Below are 22,290 nucleotides of genomic sequence, written 5' to 3'. Positions count from 1 at the left end.
GTCTTAAAAACCAGGCCCAATGCCTGCCTGAATTTCAGAAATGTAGAAACAAGTTTCAGGGGGCAGGCGTTGTGGCCCAGTACGTTCAGCTGCAGCCTGAAATGCCTGCACCCTTTAGCAGAGTGCCAGTTGTCTCGGATGCTCTGCTTCTGTTCCAGCTGTCTGTTCGTGTGAGCGTCTCAGCAGTTGATGGTGCAAGTACTTGAGTTGTTGCCACCCCTATGGAGAAAACAGATGGGGTTCTTGGCTCCTGGCTTCAGCCTGGCCCAGCCCTGGCTGTTGCAACCATTTGAGGAGTGAACCAGCTGATGAAGTTCTCTCTGTATCTATCTCTCCCTCTCTCTTACTCTGCCTTTTGAATAACTAAATAAATAAATCTTCCCAGAAAAGCAACTAGAGTTTGGATGTGTTGTCTCTTTCAGGCTACGTCAAATGGTTTCTTAAAGAAAGGACATAAAGTCTCAAAGTTCATTCAGACTTAAACTTTAACGTGATTTCAGGGAGATAGAAGCTTCATATCAGTCACAATATGCTCTTAAATACCCCAGTTCTTTGTTCAGGGCAGTGCATTCTGGGCCGGGGAGGGGCTTTCTCATTCCATTGCCTGAGCCACTGGCTGTCAGTTTCTCCTGAAGAGGTCATCATGTAACAGAGACCATGTGATCTTCCAAAATTCTTTCTAGTAGGTAGGAAGACTGTCTCACTTAATGTCTCTAATTTCTCCATGTATTTTTGTAGGTCACATTCCAGCCCTAAAACATTCCTTGGATCTGTCAACAACTGTGATTGGAGCAGAAACTAATCTTTTCATCAGATTTACTGATGAGGGCTTGGAGAAATCCATGCTGTTAAGAGGGTTTTGTTGAAATGGTATTTATCTTCATCAGATTTGGCTGATAACGTCTTTCACTCATAATCTGACCGATTTAGAAATCACCTAGTCCACTGTCTTGGGTATTTTAATTATTATTTATTTCAGGGGTAGAGTTACAGACAGAGAGAGGGAAAAACAGAGAGACAGAGGTCTTCCATCCAATAGTTCACTCCCCAAATGACTGCAATGGCCAGAGCTGAGCTGATCCGAAGCCAGGAGTCAGGACCTTCCTCCAGGTGTCTCCCACGTGGGTGCAGGGGCCCAAGGACTTGGGCCATCTTCTACTGCTTTCTCAGGCCATAAGCAGAGAGCTGGATCAGAAGAGGAACAGCCGGACTTGAACCGGTGCCCAGAAGGGATGCTGACACTGCAGACGACGGCTTACCCTGCTACGGCACAGTGCTGGCGCCCACCTTCTTGTTTTTGTTGGAGTAGAAATGCCCAGGGAGGGGGATGACAGAGGTTGCTGAAGGTCCCATGTGTCTGTCTTTGGACTGCAGTCCTGGGCTGTGCTAGATCTCCCACAGGGCCTTTCTGTGCTGGTTTGTGCACTGACGTAGCGGCTTTGAAGCCCAAGGAAGCAGGTTTTTCTCTGTTCCTGGTGGGAGCCAGGGTACTCTGATACCCCTCTGTGTTAGTCAGCTTTTCACTGCTACCATGAATACCCGAGGTAACTAACTTTATGACGAGAGAAGGTTTATGAAGTTCCATAGCTTTGGAGGTTCAAGTCCAAAGCCAAGTGGCCCCATGGGTCTGGCCTCTGATGAGGGCTGCAGATGGCAGCCATGGAGCACCTGTGGAGGAAGGGTCATGTGCTGAGCCAGGAAGTGGAGACATTGGTCCCAAGTCAGGCTTTCGCAACAACCCTCTTATTTTATTTTAAAGATTTATTTATTTATTTGAAAGGCAGAGTTATACAGAGAGAGAAGGAGAGGCAGAGAGAGAGAGAGAGAGAGAGAGAGAGAGAGAGAGGTCTTCCACCCACTGGTTCACTCTCCAAATGGCTGCAACGGCTAGAGCTGTACTGATCTGAAGCCAGGAGCCAGGAGCTTCTTCTGGGTCTCCCATGTAGGTGCAGGGGCCCAAGGACTTGGGCCATCTTCCACTGCTTTCCCAGGCCACAGCAGAGAGCTGGATCAGAAGAGGAGCAGCTGGGACTCCATCTGGCACTCATGTGGGAAGTTGTCACTATGAGCAGTGGCATTACCCACTATTCCACAGTGCCAGCCCCACAACAACCCTCTTATGAGAACTGCCTTCCAAGGAAACACCTCCAGTGGCCTTAGCACCTCATCAGGGCCCACCTCCTATAGTTTCCATCACTTTCCAATACTGCCAGCCTTGGGACCTTTAACAGGCCTTTAACATATGGGACTTGAGGGAACCTTCAACAGCCAACCTAATATCCAAACCATAGCACCTTCACGGCACTGCCGCATCAACCAGGCGCTGGCTCCTAGAGAGTTGCAGTGGGCTCCTGGATGCTCCAGGGACACAGTGGCTTGGTGGGAGCCCAGGTTCTGCAGCCAGTTGGCCTGTGTCATGTCCTGCTCTGCCCTGTATGAACTGAGTGGCTGTGGGAAATTACTGAGTAGCTCAGCGCTTCAGTTTTTGCGGATACTAAAAGGATCACTGTGAGGACTGAATGAGTGAATCTATGGAAAGTGATCAGGACGAGCAGTGGGGACACTTGGTGGATTAGGGGAGGGTTTGCAGACTGTGGTAAAATCAGTGTTCTAAGTCATGAGTAGAGAAATTCAGTGACATAGACTTGAATTAGAAGAAGAGAGCAAATCAGGGCACCTTGTACCAGTGAGGGGTTGTCAGGAGCCCCTTGGACTCCTTATGGTGTCCTTTGGGTTTCAGCTATGTGTGTGTGCAATGTAATGGCTCATGACATGAAATGTGTTTCTCACTGAAGGCCGTGGCCGAAAGAACTTGGAAGCCCCTGCTGCCGGGATTGGGGTGGGCAAATCTGTTTTTCTAATAGTCTTGCTGCAGATGGGAATGCACAGGGTGAGCTGTGGCTGAAAGCTAAATGTGCTTGCTTTGCAGAGGGAGACCAAAGGGCAGTTTCTTATCGACCACATCTGCAACTACTACAGCTTGCTGGAGAAGGACTACTTCGGCATTCGCTATGTGGACCCAGAGAAGCAGAGGGTAAGCGCTGTCCTCTGTCTGCACCTGTAGTTGGGAGTGATCCAGACTGGGGGCCACTGCAGGGGTTCCGCCAGAGCCCTCGAGGTGCCTTTGCTTGTATAGACTATTGGCCCCATGCAACTGAGCGGCTGGTGGGTGTGTGAGTGGAATAGGCTAGTGCCATCCCCACTGAACCGGGTGGAACAGAAGAAGGGAGGTCATTTTAGGCCTTTCTGGAAAGGTTTGGTGTGAAGAGAGAGAATGTTCCTGTGCCCCTGGAGCCCAGGGTTTGCAAAGTTCCTCAACGATGGCTACACAAAGTCTCCTTATAGAGAAACTCTTCATCCCTTCCTGGGTGGCAGAGAGGGTGGCAGGGGAGCAAGTCCTTAGTGGGTACAGGATTTTTGGTTGGTGGGGGCAATGAAAACGTTTGAGACTTGATACTGGTAGTGGTTGCACAGTTAATTTTATGTTAGGTGAATTTCACCTCAATTTTTAAAAAATAAGCTTGTAAGGGTTAAGTCACTTGGGAGGCTTCTCTTGGGGCAACGACAGCCGCCACTGCATTTTCACTCTGGACACACCTGTCCTTTCTGCTGTCCGTTGGCGTGCAAGAGTGAGCTGGGGATTCTCGTCTTCTGACCTGGTGTTCTACCCTACGTGTGTGTGTTCAGGCATGGGGTATGCCACACTCACGGTATACACCCAGAAGACTCCTGGGAACCTCCAGCCCAGAGCCTGGGGTTTCCTGTTCCTGCAGACTTGCTGTGGGTCCCAGCTGTGGCCTAGGGGGCTTTGTGGAGGGAGTCACCTGGAAGGAGCCAGGGGATGGGGAGGGGACTCCTCTGCCTCTTTAACTGGCTCCCCTTCTCCCCACTGGCTCCTGGTTTCCTGTCTCCTCTCCCCTGCCCTCGGCTCCACCTGGCCCAGCTGCAGGAGGAGAGGCTCCCAGGGTGTGTTTCTGTAAAGGATGAAGAAGCTTAAGGAGTAGCGCTCAGGTTTCTTCTGCAACATGGAGAATCCCACTCAGCTCTTGGAGCCCTGTGGGAAGGATACAGTGAAGTGATTCAGAGGAAGGAGACTTTGGTCTCTGCTGGCACTGCGGTTGCCCTGTAATGGGACACACATTCTCCCAGGGCAGTGGTGAAGATGCAGGACTGACCTGGTGGCAGGGAGTGGCTTTGTGTGGCATTTACTAGTGGAAATCAGTGGGTTCCAGACCCTAGAGCAAAATCACCTTGGATGCTTGTTAAAAGTCCTTGGCATGGACCTGTTCCAGACTTCCTAGATCAGATCCCCGGGTCCAGGGCCAGGACGTTCCTATTCTAACTTTGATGTGGCCAACCCAGCTGTGGTCTGGGGGCCGTGAGGTGAAGACATCATAGATGTAGCCTCTTCGGGCTCACGGAGGTCCTGCACTTGGATGGAGAGGCAAACAGGCTCTAAGAAGTTGTTCCTCCACAGCTAGCCATGGAGTGAGTGTGTGAGTTCAGGATGATGGCTCAGAGTCCCTGTGGACTCTGAGAACAATGAGGGGATTTTAAAAGTTTTCAGAAAAATGGAATTAACAGGTGAGTTGATTTTGGTGCAACAATTTGTGGAATCCGGGTGCCGGTGTTGTGGCGTAGTGGGTAAAGCCACTGCCCATGATGCCAGCATCGCATGTGGGCATCAGTTCATGTCCAGGCTGCTCTACTTCTGGTCCAGCTCCCTGCTAATGGCCTGGGAAAAGCAGGGGAAGATGGCTCAAATACTTGGGCCCTACCACCCAAGTCAGAGACCTGGATAAAGCTTCAGACTCCTGGCTTTGGCCTGGCCTGGCCCTAGCTGTTTCAGCCATTTAGGGAGTGAACCAGCGGATAGAAGATCTCTCTCTCTCTCTCTCTCTCTCTGACTCTCCCTGTCTCTCTTTACTTCTTCTTCTTCTTTTTTTTTTTTTTGACAGGCAGAGTGGACAGTGAGAGAGAGACACAGAGAGAAAGGTCTTCCTTTGCTGTTGGTTCACCCTCCAATGGCCGCCGTGGCCGGCGCACTGTGGCCAGCGCACCGTGCTGATCCGAAGGCAGGAGCCAGGTGCTTCTCCTGGTCTCTCATGGGGTGCAGGGCCCAAGCACTTGGGCCATCCTCCACTGCACTCCAGGGCCATAGCAGAGAGCTGGACTGGAAGAGGAGCAACTGGGACAGAATCCGGCGCCCCGATCGGGACTAGAACCCGGTGTGCCGGTGCCGCAAGGCAGAGGATTAGCCTAGTGAGCCGCGGCGCCGGCCTCTCTTTATTTCTGACTTCCAAATCAATAAATAAATCTTTAAAAATCATTTTTTGAAATCCGTGTATAGTGTTTTCACAAAATGTATTCTATGAACTTTTAAAAAAACTTATTTATTAAACATTTATTTATATATTCAAAGGTCAGTGCTACAGAGAGAGAGAGAGCGTAAAAGTTAATGTGATAGAGACGAAGAGATCAAGATCTTCTGGGGCCGGCACCTTGGCTCACTTGGTTAATCCTCCGCCTGCGGTGCCAGCATCCCATATGGGTGCCGGGTACTAGTCCCGGTCACTCCTCTTCCAGTCCAGCTCTCTGCTGTGGCCCGGGAGGGCAGTGGAGGATGGCCCAGGTGCTTGGGCCCTGTACCCGCATGGGAGACCAGCAGAAGCACCTGGCTCCTGGCTTCGGATTGGCGTAGCGCCGGCCGTGGCAGCCATTTGGGGGGGTGGACCAACGGAAAAGAAGACCTTTCTCTCTGTCTCTCTCTCTCTCTCACTGTCTATAACTCTACCTGTCAAAAAAAAAAAAAAATCTTCTAGCGACTGGTTCACTCCCCAGATGGCTACAGTGGCCAGGCCAAAGCCAGGAGCCAGGAGTCTCCTCTGGGTCTCCCACATGGGTGCAGGAGCTCAAGCATATGGGCCATCTCCAATGCTTTCCCATGTGCACCCGCAGGGAGTCGGACCAGGAATGCAGTCTGTGACTCCAACCCATGCCCACGCAGGATGCCAGGGTCATAGGCAGTGGCTTTACCCACTATGCCACAGTGCTGGTCCAAAGAGTTACTTTATTTGTTTGAAAGGCAGAGTGATACAGAAGGGGGTGGGGGAGACAGAGAGAGAGATCTTTCATTCCCTAGTTCACTCCCCAAATGGCTGTGGTGGTTGGTAAGCCAGGAGCCAGGAACTCTATCAGGGTCTCCCCCATGGGTGGCAGGGGTCCATGTACTTGGATTATCTTCCACTGCCTTCCCTGGCACATGAGCAGGGAGCTGGATTGGAAGCAGAGCAGCTGGGACTCCAACTGCTGCTCCCATACAGGATCTGTTGTTGGATCCCACTGTGCCACAGTGCCAGCCCTCTGTGAACTTACTGAAGATTCCTCTTGGACTTGGATTTCAAAAGTGTTTTGCACCAAAATAAACTTTAAATTTCATTTTCCATGAACTTTTTGAAGTACCCTCATGTATTAGTCACCACCCCTTATTCCGGTACAGAACTCCACTGCACCACTCTGAATTATAAACAGCTGACCTGCCGGGTCACTTCACCTGGCATTGGCTGAGCTTCTGTTGTATAGGACTTTTATTCATTGTGCCTCCAGTCTTCCCCAAAGCCCTACAGTGAAGGGGAAACCGAGGGATGGAGGGAGTCAGGGGCTTCTCTGAGGCTACATGGGATTTGAACCCACATTCTTCGCATTCCATCTCCAAAATGGAAATTTGAAATATCAGTCATGCCTTTTCTATACAGGGATGGATGGAAAGTATTTTCAGGTTTGTGGCTCAAAAGTGTCTGTTGCAGTTACTCAACTCTGCTGTGTAGTGGAAAATAGCCATAGACAATGCTTAAATCAGTGGGTGTAGCTGTATTTTTTCCTTCTCTTTTTTTGGTTTTGATTTTTCTGTTTTTTTTTTTTTTAATTTTAACTTTATGTTGTACCTTTATTTTAATAACATTTAGTTTTACTTAGTGCCCTAAAAAATAGGCAGTTAGCCATCAGTTGCTAACTCCTTGCCCAGATAATAACTGGAAATCTTTGTTCAAACTCTTTTTATTCCTCTTAAACCCTTATCTTTGGGAAGAATTAAAAGTCCTTAGAATTGGAAGCAGCAATATCAATATGAGCCCGTGATGTTTTTTAGAAATAAATGCAATACCTAGACACCACATATTGCAGACGTGTGCCTTTAGATGTGTAGAACACATCCATGTACGTCCGTGCTCTGTCCACTAGGAAGGCCTAGAAGCAATGACACCACAGTAGCAATGAGTACACCCAGCTCTTGGCGTCTAAATAGCATTCAGCAACAACAGGCACAGGAGCTGCTTGCTGAAATAGCCGGTTCTAGAGCTGGGATAGGGGAATCACAAGATGAGCCTGGAGCAGCAGGAAGTGAAGAGGTGCTCCAAACCAGAAGACCAAGGCAGTAGGAAAGGTACCAGGCGAACCTGAAGGAACCATTAGTGGCTAAACTGGAACAGTTGTCAAGACAAAAATGAAGCCGGCACCATGGCTCACTAGGCTAATCCTCCGCCTTGCGGCACCAGCACACAGGGTTCTAGTCCCGGTCGGGGCACCGGATTCTGTCCCGGTTGCCCCTCTTCCAGGCCAGCTCTCTGCTGTGGCCAGGGAGTGCAGTGGAGGATGGCCCAAGTGCTTGGGCCCTGCACCCCATGGGAGACCAGGAGAAGTACCTGGCTCCTGCCATCGGATCAGCGCAGTGCGCTGGCCGTGGAGGCCATTGGAGGGTAAACCAACGGCAAAGGAAGACCTTTCTCTCTGTCTCTCTCTTTCACTGTCCACTCTGCCTGTCAAAAAAAAAAAAAAAAAAAAAAAAAGCAGCACCAGTATTGGCTGATAACTCATAGAAGAAAGCATGAATCGGTACTGATTTAAGTAATCAACTGAGTAAGTAAGTAAAAGGGGGAGAGGAGGCCCCTCTTCCTTACACAGGAATTCCAGTGAATAACTGTACAAAGGATGAGGGAAATGAAAAACCACTTTTAAGACAACACAAGACTAATGATGGCAGGCAAGAGCCTTTGCTGAATGCTAAAATCACTAGGTGAACATTTGATGAGAAGTAGGATATTTGCATGGTCTTAAAGTATCCCCCTTCTCCCATGATGATGTTCAGTTACAAAGGGGAAAGTGCCTTTATAGTAGAGAAACCTGAAGTCACCACTTTAAGAGAGCAAGGATAACATCACCAGTAGAACGACATCGACATCATGTAACTCCTGATAGGAGGCACTGAGAAGGGTTACAGTGAGAGGCAGAGTTACAGTGAGGGGGAGAGACAGAGAGAGGTCTTCCATCCACTGGTTCACTCCCCAAAATGGCTGCAACCGCTGGAGCTGCGCCCATCTGAAGCCAGGAGCTTCTTCCTGTCTCCCACATGGGTCCAGGGTCCATGGGACTCGGGCCATCTTCTACTGCCTTCCCAGGCCACAGCAGAGCGCTGGATGGGAAGTGGAGCAGCCAGGACTAGAACCTGTGCCCACATGCAATGCTGGCACTGCAGACAGAGGATTAACCTACTGCACCACAGTGCCAGCCCCACCAATGCTTTTCAAAAGTGCTAAGGTCATGAAAGATAAAAAGGACAGAAGTGTCACAGATGGGTGAGACACATCAACCAAATGCAGTGTGAGATCCCGGATTGGACTGTACAGCAAGGAAATGTGTAAGAGTGGGAAGAGTGGATGAATTCCAGTTTTATAGTAAATTCTCTGTAGTTTAGTTACTATTCTTGTGGTAATATGGGCTTATACAAGGTGGTAAGGTTAGGGAAAGACAAGTGAAGTTTGCTATTTTGCAATGTTTTGTGCGTTTAAAATTATTTTTTGAAAGTCAAAAAAGAGACATTTTTAGGTTTCTGTGCATTGCTCTTTTCTGGTTTGATTTTAGTGTCCAGACCTTGGCAGTGAATTAGAGGAACAAATAGGGGCTACCACCAAATCTTAACTGATGGGGCTGCTAACTTACCTAGAGGGGTGCTGGAATGCTATTTTTTTGTCTGCTTCATACACAGCTCTTAAAACCTTTTTTAAAAAAGATTTATTTTTATTTATTTGAAAGAGTTATAGAGAGAGGTAGAGACAGAGAGAGAGAGGTCTTCCATCTGCTGGTTCCCTCCCCAAATGTCCATAACAGCCCAAGCAGAGCTGATCCGAAGCCAGGAGCCACGAGCTTCTTCTGGGTCTCCCACGTGGGTTCAGGGGCCCAAGGACTTGGGCCATCCTCTGCTGCTTTCCCAGGCACATTAGCAGGGAACTGGATTGGAAGTAGAGCAGTCGGGACTCAAACAGGTGCCCATATGGGATGCCAGCACTGCTGGCCGGGGCTTTAACTCACTGCGCCACAGCGTTGGCCCCTGTTATAACTTTTTGATTTTGAGCACACAATGTGAAAGTAGCTTCTGTATAGGTTGCAGAGTAATTGGCTACACAAAATTGCATTGGCTTTAAAAATGTTTTATTTATTTGTTTGAAAGGGTGGGGGTGAGGGAGAGGGGGAGGGAGAGAGAATGAGAATATTAGCATTCCCACCCATTGGTTCATTTCCCAGATGTCTGCAATGGTTGGTGCCTAAAGCCAAGAGCCAGGAATTCAATCTAAGTCTCTCACATGAGAGGGAGTTACCACCTAATGCTTCCCAGGTTTGCATTAGCAGAAAACCAGACTCAAGAGCTAAAGCTGAATATCAAACCCAGGGTATAGGTATCCCATTGTGAGGCTAACTGCTCATTCCTGCATAGACTTTGAACTCAGAAAGCTATGAATTAAAAATCCATTCTTTGCTGGTTGGTAAGCTGTATGTGTCTTCTGTGTCTGTCCGGATGGGATAAGACAGATAACCCCCTCTGGAGAGTCAATGTGAGAATTAGAGATGAGGTATATAAATGCTTAATATTTTGTGTATAATGAGTGAATGGTGTATTACTTTCATTATTAATTATTATTACTTTATTAAGATTATTATACACTGGGTACAGGTGAGGCAGTTGCATGCAGGAATATAACCATGATTAGGACCTCTAAAATCTAGAAGTTTATAACCATTTCTTTTAAATGCAGTATGACAGGTATGATCTTTGCAGAGAGAAGGCAGAAAACAAACCTTGGAAAATTAGAAAAATGGGCTCAAAGTTGTGAAGACATGTTAGTATGGAACTTTTTTTTTAAAGACTTATTTATTTGAAAGACGAGTTACAGAGAGAGATAGAGCCAGAGAGGTCTTCCATCCGCTGGTTCACTCCCCAAATGACTGCAACGGCCAGAGCTGAATTGATCCAAAGCTAGGAGCCAGGAGCTTCTTCCAGGTCTCGCACGTGAGTGCAGGGGCTCAAGCACTTGGGCCATCTTCCACTGCTTTCCCAGGGCACAGCAGAGAGCTAGATTGGAAGTGGAGCTGCTGGGACTCAAACTGGCACCCATATGGGATACCGGCACTGCAGGCTAGGGCTTTAACCCGCTGTGCTACAGCGCCAGCCCCAGTATGGGACTTTTAAGCATAGATAAACTGACTGACCAACATATTTTTCTTTTGAATAGCTTCTGTACTTTCTCTGTACTCTTTCTCAGTGGCAAATGAAACCAATAAATTATTTAGGTAGACAGCTAATCTGCAAAGAAAAACCAAGAGAGTTAGAGAAACAAGTAGGATTTACCTCTGCTGTGGGGCTGGTGGTTTGCTCACACCTGTTCATAGCTCCATTTACAGTAGGCTGTGTGGAATATTAAACATTTAACACTATTCCATTTGCAATGCCATATGTTTGGCAAGATGCCTCATGACCCAAATGTTCTGAATGTGGTGAGGACTGAGTCAGTGGATGAGCGCTAGCTTTTGTTGTTTTAATGGCAAGGTCCCAGACGTTCCATGATTATTTTATTGGCCATAGGGAAAGATAGATTGGCTACCTGTCAATAAAAATCCTCCCAGATTTCCATCCCATTCATGTTCTCAGGAACTCATGTAATCTTAGTTGCCTAAGATTAAGGAAAAAGTGAGTGATGTTCTCTCCATTTTAATGATAGAGAACGTTGGGACCAAAGTTTGGAAGTCTTGGAAGAAATAACTCCAGGAAGAAAAGGTAGTTTTGATCCAAGCTAAAGTTTCTTTTCCCTTTAATCTAGCGTATTCTTTCCTCCACTTAGCTCAAGCGTTTGGGTAACTTCTCTTGGGAAAGGTGAAGTTTTGGAGTAGCTAGTGGATTTCACACTTCTGGTTTCTGTGGTGGTGGTTTGAGATGGCCATTGTCCTGGATGCGCCTTCCTGCTCTCCCGCCTCTTTGCCCAGGTCCCACTCAGGAGGTCACCCCAGTTCCTTAGAGCTAAGGAAGTACCAAGGGAGGAACTGTTCCAGAACTTGGTTGTCAGTGGGCGGTTACAGTCTGCAGAGAGGTTGTGCTTTTGGTTTTAGCTTCTCTATTTCTAAGCATATCTGTTGAATCTAATTTACATGGTGTGACTGACTTATCTACAAGGCAAAAGGAAACTGGGAAATTCACAGCTCTAGGGTACACTTTTCAAGGGCTCTGTGGTTGGTCACTGGATGCCGTACGTTTACCAAGCACCAGAAGGTGTAACCTGTTCCCTGGTGGGATCATGAGCTGGCAAACCATAGAAGCAAGTTCATGCTGAACACCGACTCTCCTCCAGGCCAATAAAATTGCAGCCCTGAGTTTTGTTTTTAGAAGTTTATTGTTTAATATTCTTAAGAGGGGGAAGGGCGAGGAAAAAGAGAGAGAGAGAGAGACAGACAGACAGACAAAAACTCTCATCAACTTGGTTTATTTTCCAAATGCCCACAAAGGCTAGGACTGGGTCAGACTGAAGCTGGGAGCTAGGAACTCAATCGAGGTTTCCCACATGGTGCCAGGCACCCAATTACTTGAGCCATCACTGCTGCTTCCCAGGTTGTCCATTAGCAGGAAACTGGAGTCAGGAGTCAGATCCAGGCCTTCTGGTACCGGGTGCAGGGGTCCCCATTGGCATCTTAACTGCTGGGCCCTGGCATCTATTCCCATCCCTGAGGTTTAAAAGTAGGTGGTCAAAGGAAACCAGGGAGTGAATTTTATTCACAATGGGAAAAGAACTCGACTGTTAGAGCAGTTTGCTTTTTGTAGAGGCACCTTGAGGAGGACCTAGAATTGAATAAAAACTGGACCAGGCATTTGAGGTTTCACTCTGGGGATGGTGCCAGGAAGCCAGACAGTGTTATGCCCCGCCAGCTGCTCCGGACTCTGAGAGGCTGCTTCCTGCTCCTTGGGATAATTGCCTCGCACATGCTCCTCCCAGGGACCAGGAGTGGGCCCTAGGATTTAGGGCAGCTCAGAAGGGTTGCACTGCGGCCTCTACTCACTGGCCATGAATTTGTTTAATGAGGCCTCTTTTTTATAAGTATCAAGATGTATTAAAAATCAAGACTTCTGGCCGGCGCCGCGGCTCAATAGGCTAATCCTCCGCCTTGTGGCGCTGGCACACCGGGTTCTAGTCCCAGTCGGGGTGCCGGATTCTGTCCCGGTTGCCCCTCTTCCAGGCCAGCTCTCTGCTGTGGCCACAGAGTGCAGTGGAGGATGGCCCAAGTGCTTGGGCCCTGCACCCCATGGGAGACCAGGAGAAGCACCTGGCTCCTGGCTTCTGATCAGCGCGGTGCGCCGGCCGCAGCGCGCCGGCCGCGGCGGCCATTGGAGGATGAACCAACGGCAAAAGGAAGACCTTTCTCTCTGTCTCTCTCGCTCACTGTCCACTCTGCCTGTCAAAAAATAAATAAATAAAGACTTGTGTGTGCCTGTGTTTATGGCCTGTGTGTACAGGTAGCTGTGGGAAAGGACTTTGGACACTCGAGTTTCAAGGAAGATAGCACTATCCTAACAGCTTTTTTTTTTTTTTTAAAGATTTTTTTCTATTTATTTGAGAGGTGGAGTTACAGACAGTGAGAGGGAGAGACAGAAAGAGGTCTTCCATCCGCTGGTTCACTCCCCAAATGGCCACAATGGCCGGAGTTGTGCTGATCCGAAGCCAGGAGCCAGGAGCTCCCTCTAGGTCTTCCTATGTGGGTGCAGGGGCCCAAAGACTTGGGCCATTTTCTACTACTTTCCCAGGTCATAGCAGAGAGCTGGATGGGAAGAGAAGCAGCTGGGACTAGCACTGGCACCCATATGGGCACCGCAGGCGGAGGATTAACCTACTGTGCCACAGCTCCGGCCCCTCCTAACAGCTTTAAGACTGGATGTAGGGGGGCGGGAGTGGCTAGCATTGTGGCACAACAGGTTAAACAACTGCCTGCAATGTGGATATTCCTCTGAGCTCCAGTTTGAGTCCTGGTTGCTCCACTGGGGATTCAGCCCCTTGGTAATCTGCCTGAGAAAGCCGCGGAAGATGACCCCACACGTGAGACCCCCCAGCCTCGGCTATCACAGCCATTTGAAAGTGAACTGGCAGACAGAAGATACCACCGTCTCTGTCTCTGTCTCTCCCCTTCTGTCAGTCTGCCTTTCAAATAAATAAATAAGTCTTTAAAAAAAAAGACATGCTGTGTTATTTAGTGGTTCCATTGAGACACAAGGTATCAACATGGCTCAGTTTGGGGAAGTTGTCAATTCCTTCAGCAGAAAGCACTGTCTACATCTGTCTACAGCTGATAGGAGCTTACGATCTGGAAGTCGCCAGCGAACTGGGTTGTCACAGTTCTAGGGGGAGATGAGGCAAATGCATGAGCTGGTTTTGTTGTTGGGCCAGAGGGCAGTCATCAGAATACACTGGACTGGGAAAAGACCATTTTGTCCGTGTCTGAAGATGGATCTCCATGGTGGGAATGGTTCCCCTGTTTGTGATGGGAACGGCCTGTGAGGAATCCATTAGGGAGAAAAGGGTTAGGGTGATCCTTGGAGAGGGAGCAACTTACTGAAGCATCCAAGAACGCTGGTGAGAGACCAGCAACTTTGGAAGTTTCCAAATAGCTTTAAAGACAACTTCAAGGTCGAGCTGGGATGAAGAATGGAATGTAACTACAGGTTGGGCATCCCTAATCCAAAAATATGAAATCGGAGATGCTCTGAAGTCCTGAACTTTTTGAGGACTGAGCTGGTGGTTACAAATGGAAAATTCCACACCATGAAGCTTTGTTTCTTGCACAAAATTGGTAAAACTATTGTGTAAAGTTATCTTCAGGCTGTCTGCATAAGATATATATGAAACATAAATGGATGTTGTGTTTAAACTTGGGTCCCATCCCCAAGATAAAGAGACCTTATCATGTGACTGTTACAAGCATGACTACATGTGACTACAAGTATGAAACACTTGTAGTCCCAAGCATTTCAGATAAAGGATGTACAGCCTGTGCGATGTATGACTTGGAGACTTTATCAGACTTTTCTCACAGTTCAGTTGTAATTGTGTGTTACAGGCATGAAGCGTAATAACAAGGAGCTGGTGTTCTACTTACCCACTGTATGCAACAAGCCTCCCCATAATTTTGGAGTTTAACAATAGCAGTCTTTTTTCAATGTCAGAGGATTCTGTGGGTCAAGAGTTTGAGCAGGGCTCAGCTGCGTGGTTCTTCTACTCCACAAGGCACTGACTGGAGTCGCTCTATGTTGCTCAGCTGATGGCTGGGCCAGTCTGGAGGGTCCAAGACGTCTTCGCTTGTATGTCTGGTGTCTGGATGAGGATGGCCGGTGGGTAGGGCTCTGGAGCCTCTCCCTCTGGAAGCCGTTTCAGGGCCTTTCTAGCAGGTGTTTGGACTTCTCACCATGGCCACTTAGGGTTCTGAGAGTGATCCACTTACCAAAATAAACTTAATGGGAAAGTGTGCAGGTTTCATGGGAGAAGCAATACATTTTGAACAGCTTGAGTTTTGGGTGTCTGTGAAATGCCAAGGTCGAGATGTTCAGTGTAGAGTTGAAAATGTGGATCTGAAGCTTAACAAAGATATTTAGGTCACAGATGGAGATTTGGGACCCAGTGAGGTCTTTTATTACTTCAGTGCCCCGGGGATAGATTGCAAAGCTAAGGGAGTGAGTGAAGAAGAGAGGAGAATCTGAAAGGCTAAGCAGCATCCATATTTTAAAGGATGATCTAGAAGGAGAAACAAGGAGACTAACAAGCGGAGAAGGAAGAGTGAGCAAAAGGATGCCAGCCAGGATGGTTACAGACTTCGTAAGAGGGAATGGACTCGTTACTTCACGCAGGGAGGGAAGAGCTGAGGACGCGACTGCTCAGGTGCTCAGAGTTTGACACTGGGAAAATCAAGTCAGACCTGTACCTGCCACCGGCTAACTGTGTAACTTCTAGCAGTTCTTTACCTTCTGTGTCTCAGCCTCTTCATCTGTGAAATGGGGATGCTAGTACTACCTATGCTGTGGATTGTTGTTTAAAACTAGTGATTCAGGTAACTGAGTTTTTCACTGTTTTGTGCTTTAAAGGGTTTGTAGCAACTAGGGGATTTCTGACCATAAAACAGTTTGGTGACAGCGGTTAAATCTATTTGGCATGCCAACAAATGCTGCCTAGTGGTAGATTCCTGGTGTAATGAATTTGAAGAAATCTCATCATTTACTTTGCCATTACATTTTAGTATCCTAGTATACTCTGGAATAGACAGCAGTAAATGGTTTTACAGCCTATTGCATTTTCAGATGGTGACTTTTTTTTTCTTGAATGTCCATTAGGATTTCTTCAATCTGGAGTAGTGGCTGGCATGTGTCAGAATGGCCTTCTGCCTGTTTGTGTAAATAAAGATTTATTGGAACACAGTTACTTCATTTACATATTGTCTGCTTTCGTGCTCCAGTCGCAGAGTTGAGTAGTTGGATAGAGACCATGTGCAGGGACTGGCGCTGTGGTGTAGTGGGTTAAGCCATGGCCCTCAGCGTCGGCATCCCATATAGGTGCCGTTTCAAGTCCTGGTGGCTCCACTTCCAATCAGCTCCCTGCTAATGTATCTGGGAAAGCAGTGGAGGATGACCCAAGTCCTTCGGCCCCTGTGCCCATGTAGGAGACTCAGAAGAAATTCCTGGCTCCGTGTTTTTGGCCTGGCCTAGCCCCAGCAGATGGAAGATCTCTGTCTTTATCACTCCTTCTCTCGCTCTGTAACTCTGCTTTCAATTAAAAAAAAAAAAGGGACCATATGGATTACAAATATGGATTATAAAGTCTAAAATATTTACCGTCTTGTCTTACGAAGGGGAGGGAGGTTGCTGAGTGGATGAATGGATGCCTATGCTTCCTTAGCCTCCTGCCCTGCCTCAGTTTTGTCCAATGTTTCTTCTCTACACTTCTCTTTTGTCCATCCCTGAGACCCCAGAATACGAAAGCAGTCACAGCTAAAGGGAAAAAAAAATACTGCAGGTAATGAAAGTTTTCTTACTTCCAAATGCACAATAGCTTCTGAGTGTTCCTGACCTACAGGTGTGTTGGTGTTAGTGCCATTGTTGTTTTGTTGTAGGTTTTATTGAAACCAAAGTGGAGTCCATTGCCGCAGGTAGCAGGTAGTGGTAAGGCTGCATAAATTCAGGTGGACTCTTCTCTTCCCCAGCAGAGACCAAAGGGCCTGGAAATGGTATCAGCTGGTCACAAAATGCAGAGCTGAGTTGCTCTCTGGCTTTTGCCATTGGATATGAAGAGCAGGCTGCCTTTTTAGGGTCATAATGGTAACTGGTTAGATTTCGGATCTAGTTACCATTGAGGGAAAAATAGTCTCCTATTTGGGGAGGTGCAGGCATTCTTGTTTAAAGCCCCAGGGTTTAGTTAGCACATTCTTCTGGGCTTCTGGGCTACATTGTTCTGCTTTAGGGCATCAAAGGTTTTGAGAAAGACAACAGAACAGGTGTGTAATTGATTCTGTAATCATAGGCTGAATGAAATCCAGCAGAAGCCAAGCACTTGAAGATAACTAAGTGTTATATTGTTTACTTTTGGAATCAAATTATTTTGGTCTCAGTAACTACCAAATTAAACATTGTGGGGAGCAACTCGGACTAGACTAAGTTACTGGAATTAAGACTTATTCTATGCATCTGCTCTCCCACAATATGGCACTGAGAAGGGAGAAACAGCCTCTACACAGCTGCCTCCAGTTCAACCAATAAACTGTAGGACCTGCTCCTGATTGGAGGAGAGCAGCGTACTCGGCATGTGGGTAGCAGAGTTGGGATTGGTGGAAGAGGACTATAAAGGAGGAGAGAGACAACATGCACCAGGAACATCTAAGAGGAACACCTGAGAGGAACACCTGTGCAGCCCCCGAGAGAGCCGGCCGGCGGTGTGCCACTCCCCCGCGGAAGTGGGGAATGTGGCAGGGGGAACCGCCCTTCCACGGAGGTGGAAGGGTCGGTAGCCAACCCGGGAAGAACCAGCAGCAAACCCGGGAAGGGCCGAGCAGACAAAAGAACAGCGCAGGGTCCTGTGTCGTTCCTCCATGAAGAGGGGGAGCGACAAACATCAGTCTTCTCAGTCACAAATCACCACCTCACACCCAACTTCCATTCTTCCATTTCCTCAGACGAGCCACAGTTAGAATATCTGGAAGGTAGGCACCACTGCCATGATGGGATAGAGGAGAATAGGCTGGCAGAAATTGAGAAGGAAGCTCTTTCTGACAATGTCCTCATCCCTCAGGTTCATAGCTCCTGGGCTGTTGGGGCCAAATAATCTGAGGAATCCCCACATCTGCCCCCACTCCTTCCATTAAAATTTCAGATAAGGAAGTCAGAATGCAGGGGGTTTGGGAATTTCTCTCTGCTTTTTTTTTTTTTTAAAAGCTTTATTTATTTATTTGAAAGAGTTATACAGAGAGAGAAGGAGAGGCAGAGAGAGAGAGAGGTCTTCCACCTGCTGGTCTACTCCCCAGTTGGCCACAATGGCCAGAGCTGCACTGATCAGGAGCCAGGAGCTTCTTCTGGGTCTCCCACACAGGCGCAGGGGCCCAAGGACTTGGGCCATCTTCTACTGCTTTCTCAGGCCATAGCAGAGAGCTGGATCAGAAGTGGAGCAGCCAGGATTCGATCCGGTGCCCATATGGGATGCGGGTGCTTCAGGCCAGGGCTTTAGCCCACGGTACCACAGAACCAGCCCCTCTTTCTTTGTCTCTGTCTGTCATTGTTCCTCTCAAATAAATAACTGAATAAAAATCATATCAAGAGATGCATCCTCTGGTTCATCTTACTCTCTTAGTCCATTTTCTGTTGCTGTAATAGGATACTGAAGACTGTAATTTATAAAGGAAAGAGGATTACTTTAGCTTATGGCTCTAGAGGTGGTAGGGTCTGACATTGACCATAGCAGATCTGACATTGACCATAGCAGGTGAGGGCCATGTGCTGCCTCAACTCAGGAAAAAAAAAAAAAAAACACGGAAAGTGGACCAGAGCAGAAGAGACAAGATGGGTGGGGGGTTGCTTCATAACAGTGCACTCTTGAGGTGACTCATGTGGGCCCTGGAGAGCAAGACTTAACCGAGTTTCACAAGACAGGCATGGACCCCTCTTGATGACTCCTGAGAGCCCCACCTCCCAAAACCTCCACAGTGGCCATCAGATGTCCACGTGAGCTTCAGAGGGGGACAAAAACCATACAGCATTCCCTAAGCTCATTGTGTAGAGTCAACAGTTGGGTCTTCACCTCCAAAGCCCTTGGGATTTTCATTCTAGATGAGAGGTGAGAAAATGCAACCAGCCACAAATTCAGAAGTTTTGTTGATGACTTGTATTCCTTCTCTGAGGGAATATGTACTTCCAGTAAGGAAACAGGCTTTAAAAAATAAAGTTCGTAACCCCAGTAGCCACTAAAATGAAAACAGCAGAACAACAAGTGCACTAAGCCTTCTATCTAACTACCAAGCCCACTAAATCATGGTTGTCACTTTTCCACACAAGCACCGTCCATTTGCACCTCCAGTGAGAGCAGGAGTTGTGGGTGTAGCCCAGGTGCAACTTCCTTGACTGATGCATCACTGAGAATGGGAGAATGAGGAAAGATAGGAGAGAGGAGAAGGGGGTGTAGAGAGGCGGAGGACCCACAGCTGGTGTCGTAACTATCCGGGAGAAGGGTCCCCTCCAGGGGAGCAGGAGGGAGAGTGAGGTGGGAAGGGAGCGGGAGGACTCTCCCCCAGTGAGGTGGGAGGGGAGCGGGAGGACTCTCCCCCAGTGAGGTGGGGGGGGAGTCCGGAGGACTCTCCCCCAGTGAGGTGGGAGGGGAGCGGGAAGACTCTCCCCCAGTGAGGTGGGAAGGGAGTGGGAGGACTCTCCCCCAGTGAGGTGGGGGGGAGTGGGAGGACTCTCCCCCAGTGAGGTGGGAGGGGGAGCGCGGAGGACTCTCCCCCAGTGAGGTGGGAGGGGAGCGGGAAGACTCTCCCCCAGTGAGGTGGGAAGGGAGTGGGAGGACTCTCCCCCAGTGAGGTGGGGGGGGAGTGGGAGGACTCTCCCCCAGTGAGGTGGGAGGGGGAGCGCGGAGGACTCTCCCCCAGTGAGGTGGGAGGGGAGCGCGGAGGACTCTCCCCCAGTGAGGTGGGCGGGGAGTGCGGAGGACTCTCCCCCAGTGAGGTGGGAGGGGGAGCGCGGAGGACTCTCCCCCAGTGAGGTGGGGGGGAGCGGGAGGACTCTCCCCCAGTGAGGTGGGAGGGGGAGCGCGGAGGACTCTCCCCCAGTGAGGTGGGGGGGGAGCCCGGAGGACTCTCCCCCAGTGAGGTGGGAGGGGAGCGGGAAGACTCTCCCCCAGTGAGGTGGGAAGGGAGTGGGAGGACTCTCCCCCAGTGAGGTGGGAGGGGAGCGGGAGGACTCTCCCCCAGTGAGGTGGGAGGGGAGCCCGGAGGACTCTCCCCCAGTGAGGTGGGAGGGGAGCGGGAAGACTCTCCCCCAGTGAGGTGGGAAGGGAGTGGGAGGACTCTCCCCCAGTGAGGTGGGGGGGAGTGGGAGGACTCTCCCCCAGTGAGGTGGGAGGGGAGCGCGGAGGACTCTCCCCCAGTGAGGTGGGCGGGGAGTGCGGAGGACTCTCCCCCAGTGAGGTGGGAGGGGGAGCGCGGAGGACTCTCCCCCAGTGAGGTGGGGGGGGAGCGGGAGGACTCTCCCCCAGTGAGGTGGGAGGGGGAGCGCGGAGGACTCTCCCCCAGTGAGGTGGGGGGGAGCGGGAGGACTCTCCCCCAGTGAGGTGGGAGGGGAGTGGGAGGACTCTCCCCCAGTGAGGTGGGAGCGGAGTGGGAGGACTCTCCCCCAGTGAGGTGGGAGGGGAGCGGGAGGACTCTCCTCCAGTGAGGTGGGAGGGGAGCGGGAGGACTCTCCTCCAGTGAGGTGGGAGGGGAGCGGGAGGACTCTCCCCCAGTGAGGTGGGGGGGGAGCGTGGAGGACTCTCCCCCAGTGAGGTGGGAGGGGAGCGGGAGGACTCTCCCCCAGTGAGGTGGGAGGGGAGCGCGGAGGACTCTCCCCCAGCCAGTGTGAAGAAGGTGGTGGCAGCCAGTGCATACTGAGCCCCGCTGACCACTGTGCTCAGTCCCAAGGGCTTCCCCGTGAATTAACCCACGTGGCCCTCGTGAGAATGCTGGAAGCAAGGAAACCACAGAACTCGCCTGAGGTCTCTCACACAGCTGATCTGTGTCAGGGAGAGGAGCGGAGCCCAGGGCTGCTAGATCCTGGGTCTGACCCAAGATCAGCCCTGGGGCTCAGCATCTGCTTAGCATCTGCCCTGTCACATAGGAAACTATTTCTCTTGTCTGCAGATGACATGAGATCCATCTGCATCCTCTGAGTAGCGCTTAGCTTTCTTTTTTTTTTTTTAAATTGATTTTTAATTATTGATGTAATGCACCAATACATGGAAAAAGGTTAAAGTTAGAACAAGTTTAAAGGTTAAAGTTAAACACTTTGTTGCTTTTAACTTTATAGGTTGTAGAAAGTGCAATTGTACATTGTAGAATGTCAGTTCTACATTGTACCAATGTCAGAGTTTTCCTTTAACCGGTACTCCTTAATTCACACCCCCATCCCTATTATCCACTTCCACAGGTATCATTTCATATTTTAAAAAATACATTTTGTTCTTATTTATTTATTTTTATTTTTTTAGGTAACTTTTTTTTTAAAGATTTTATTTATTTATTTGAGAGGTAGAGTTACAAACAATGAGAGGGAGAGACAGAGAGAAAGGTCTTCCTTCTGTTGGTTCACTCCCCAGATGGCCTCAATGGCCAGAGCTGTGCTGATCCAAAGCCAGGAGCCAGGTGCTTCTTCTAGGTCTCTCATGTGGGTGCAGGGGCCCAAGGACTTGGGCCATCTTCTACTGCTTTCCCAGGCCATAGCAGAGAGCTGGATTGGAAGAGGGGCAGCCAGGACTAGAACCGGCACCCATATGGGATGCCGGCACCACAGGTGGATTAACCTGCTGCTCCACAGCGCCAACCCCAGGTAACTTTTCAAAAATATTTATTTATTTATTTGGAAGTCAGAGTTAGAGAAGGAGAGGCAGAGAGAAAGGTCTTCCTTCTGTTGGTTCACTCCCCAGATGGCCTCAATGGCCAGAACTGTGCTGATCTGAAGCCAGGAGCCAGGAGCTTCTTCCAGGTCTCCCATGCAGGTGCAGGGGCCCAAGGACTTGGGCCATCTTCTACTGCTATCCCAGGCCATAGCAGGGAGCTGGATCGGAAGTGGAGCAGCCGGGTCTCGAACTGGCACCCATATGGGATGCCAGCACTGCAGGCAGTGGCTTTACCTGCTACGCCACAGTGCCAGCCACCATTTTGTACTTATTTAAATATATTTTTTGAATTATAATGGTGTCTTGCACTTTTTAAAAAGATATTTATTTGGCTGTGCCATGACTCACTAGGCTAATCTTCCGCCTGCGGCCCCGGCACCCCGGGATCTAGTCCTGGTCAGGGTGCCGGATTCTGTCCCGGTTGCTGCTCTTCCAGTCCAGCTCTCTGCTGTGGCCTGGGAGTGCAGTGGAGGATGGCCAAGTCCTTGGGCCCTGCACCCGCATGGGAGACCAGGAGAAGCACCTGGCTCCTGGCTTCGGATTGGTGTAGTGCACTGGCCTTAGCGGCCATTTGAGGGGTACCAACAGAAGGAAGACCTTTCTCTGTCTCTCTCTCTCACTGTCTAACTCTGCCTGTCAAAAAGATAATAATAAATTAAATTTAAAAAGTAAAAAAAGAGATTTATTTATTTTATTCGAATGGCAGAATGACAGAGAGGGAGAGACAGAGATCTTCTATCTTTCATCTGTAACAGCCAAAGATGAGCCAGGCAGAAGTCTGGAGCCGGGAACCTCCCTCCTGGTTTCC

The 22,290-nt window shown here is 49.2% G+C and overlaps 1 protein-coding gene across 6 annotated transcripts in view; it reads left to right on the top strand.

Annotated features, from left to right (window-relative positions):
• FRMD3 (FERM domain containing 3) overlaps positions 1-22,290 on the top strand; it is a 284,761-nt gene that overhangs the window by 150,568 nt on the left and 111,903 nt on the right. For all 6 annotated transcript variants that reach the window (XM_070048853.1, XM_008274897.4, XM_070048872.1 and 3 more), the window contains exon 2: positions 2,930-3,034. In XM_070048853.1, the coding sequence (XP_069904954.1) occupies positions 2,930-3,034 (105 nt within the window). The remainder of the gene's footprint in view (positions 1-2,929; positions 3,035-22,290) is intronic.

The sequence above is a fragment of the Oryctolagus cuniculus genome, chromosome 1 (assembly GCF_964237555.1).
Source record: "Oryctolagus cuniculus chromosome 1, mOryCun1.1, whole genome shotgun sequence".
Lineage (NCBI taxonomy): Eukaryota > Metazoa > Chordata > Mammalia > Lagomorpha > Leporidae > Oryctolagus > Oryctolagus cuniculus.
Note: the sequence above shows the minus strand (reverse complement) of the source record. Positions and strands in the feature narration are given on the sequence as shown.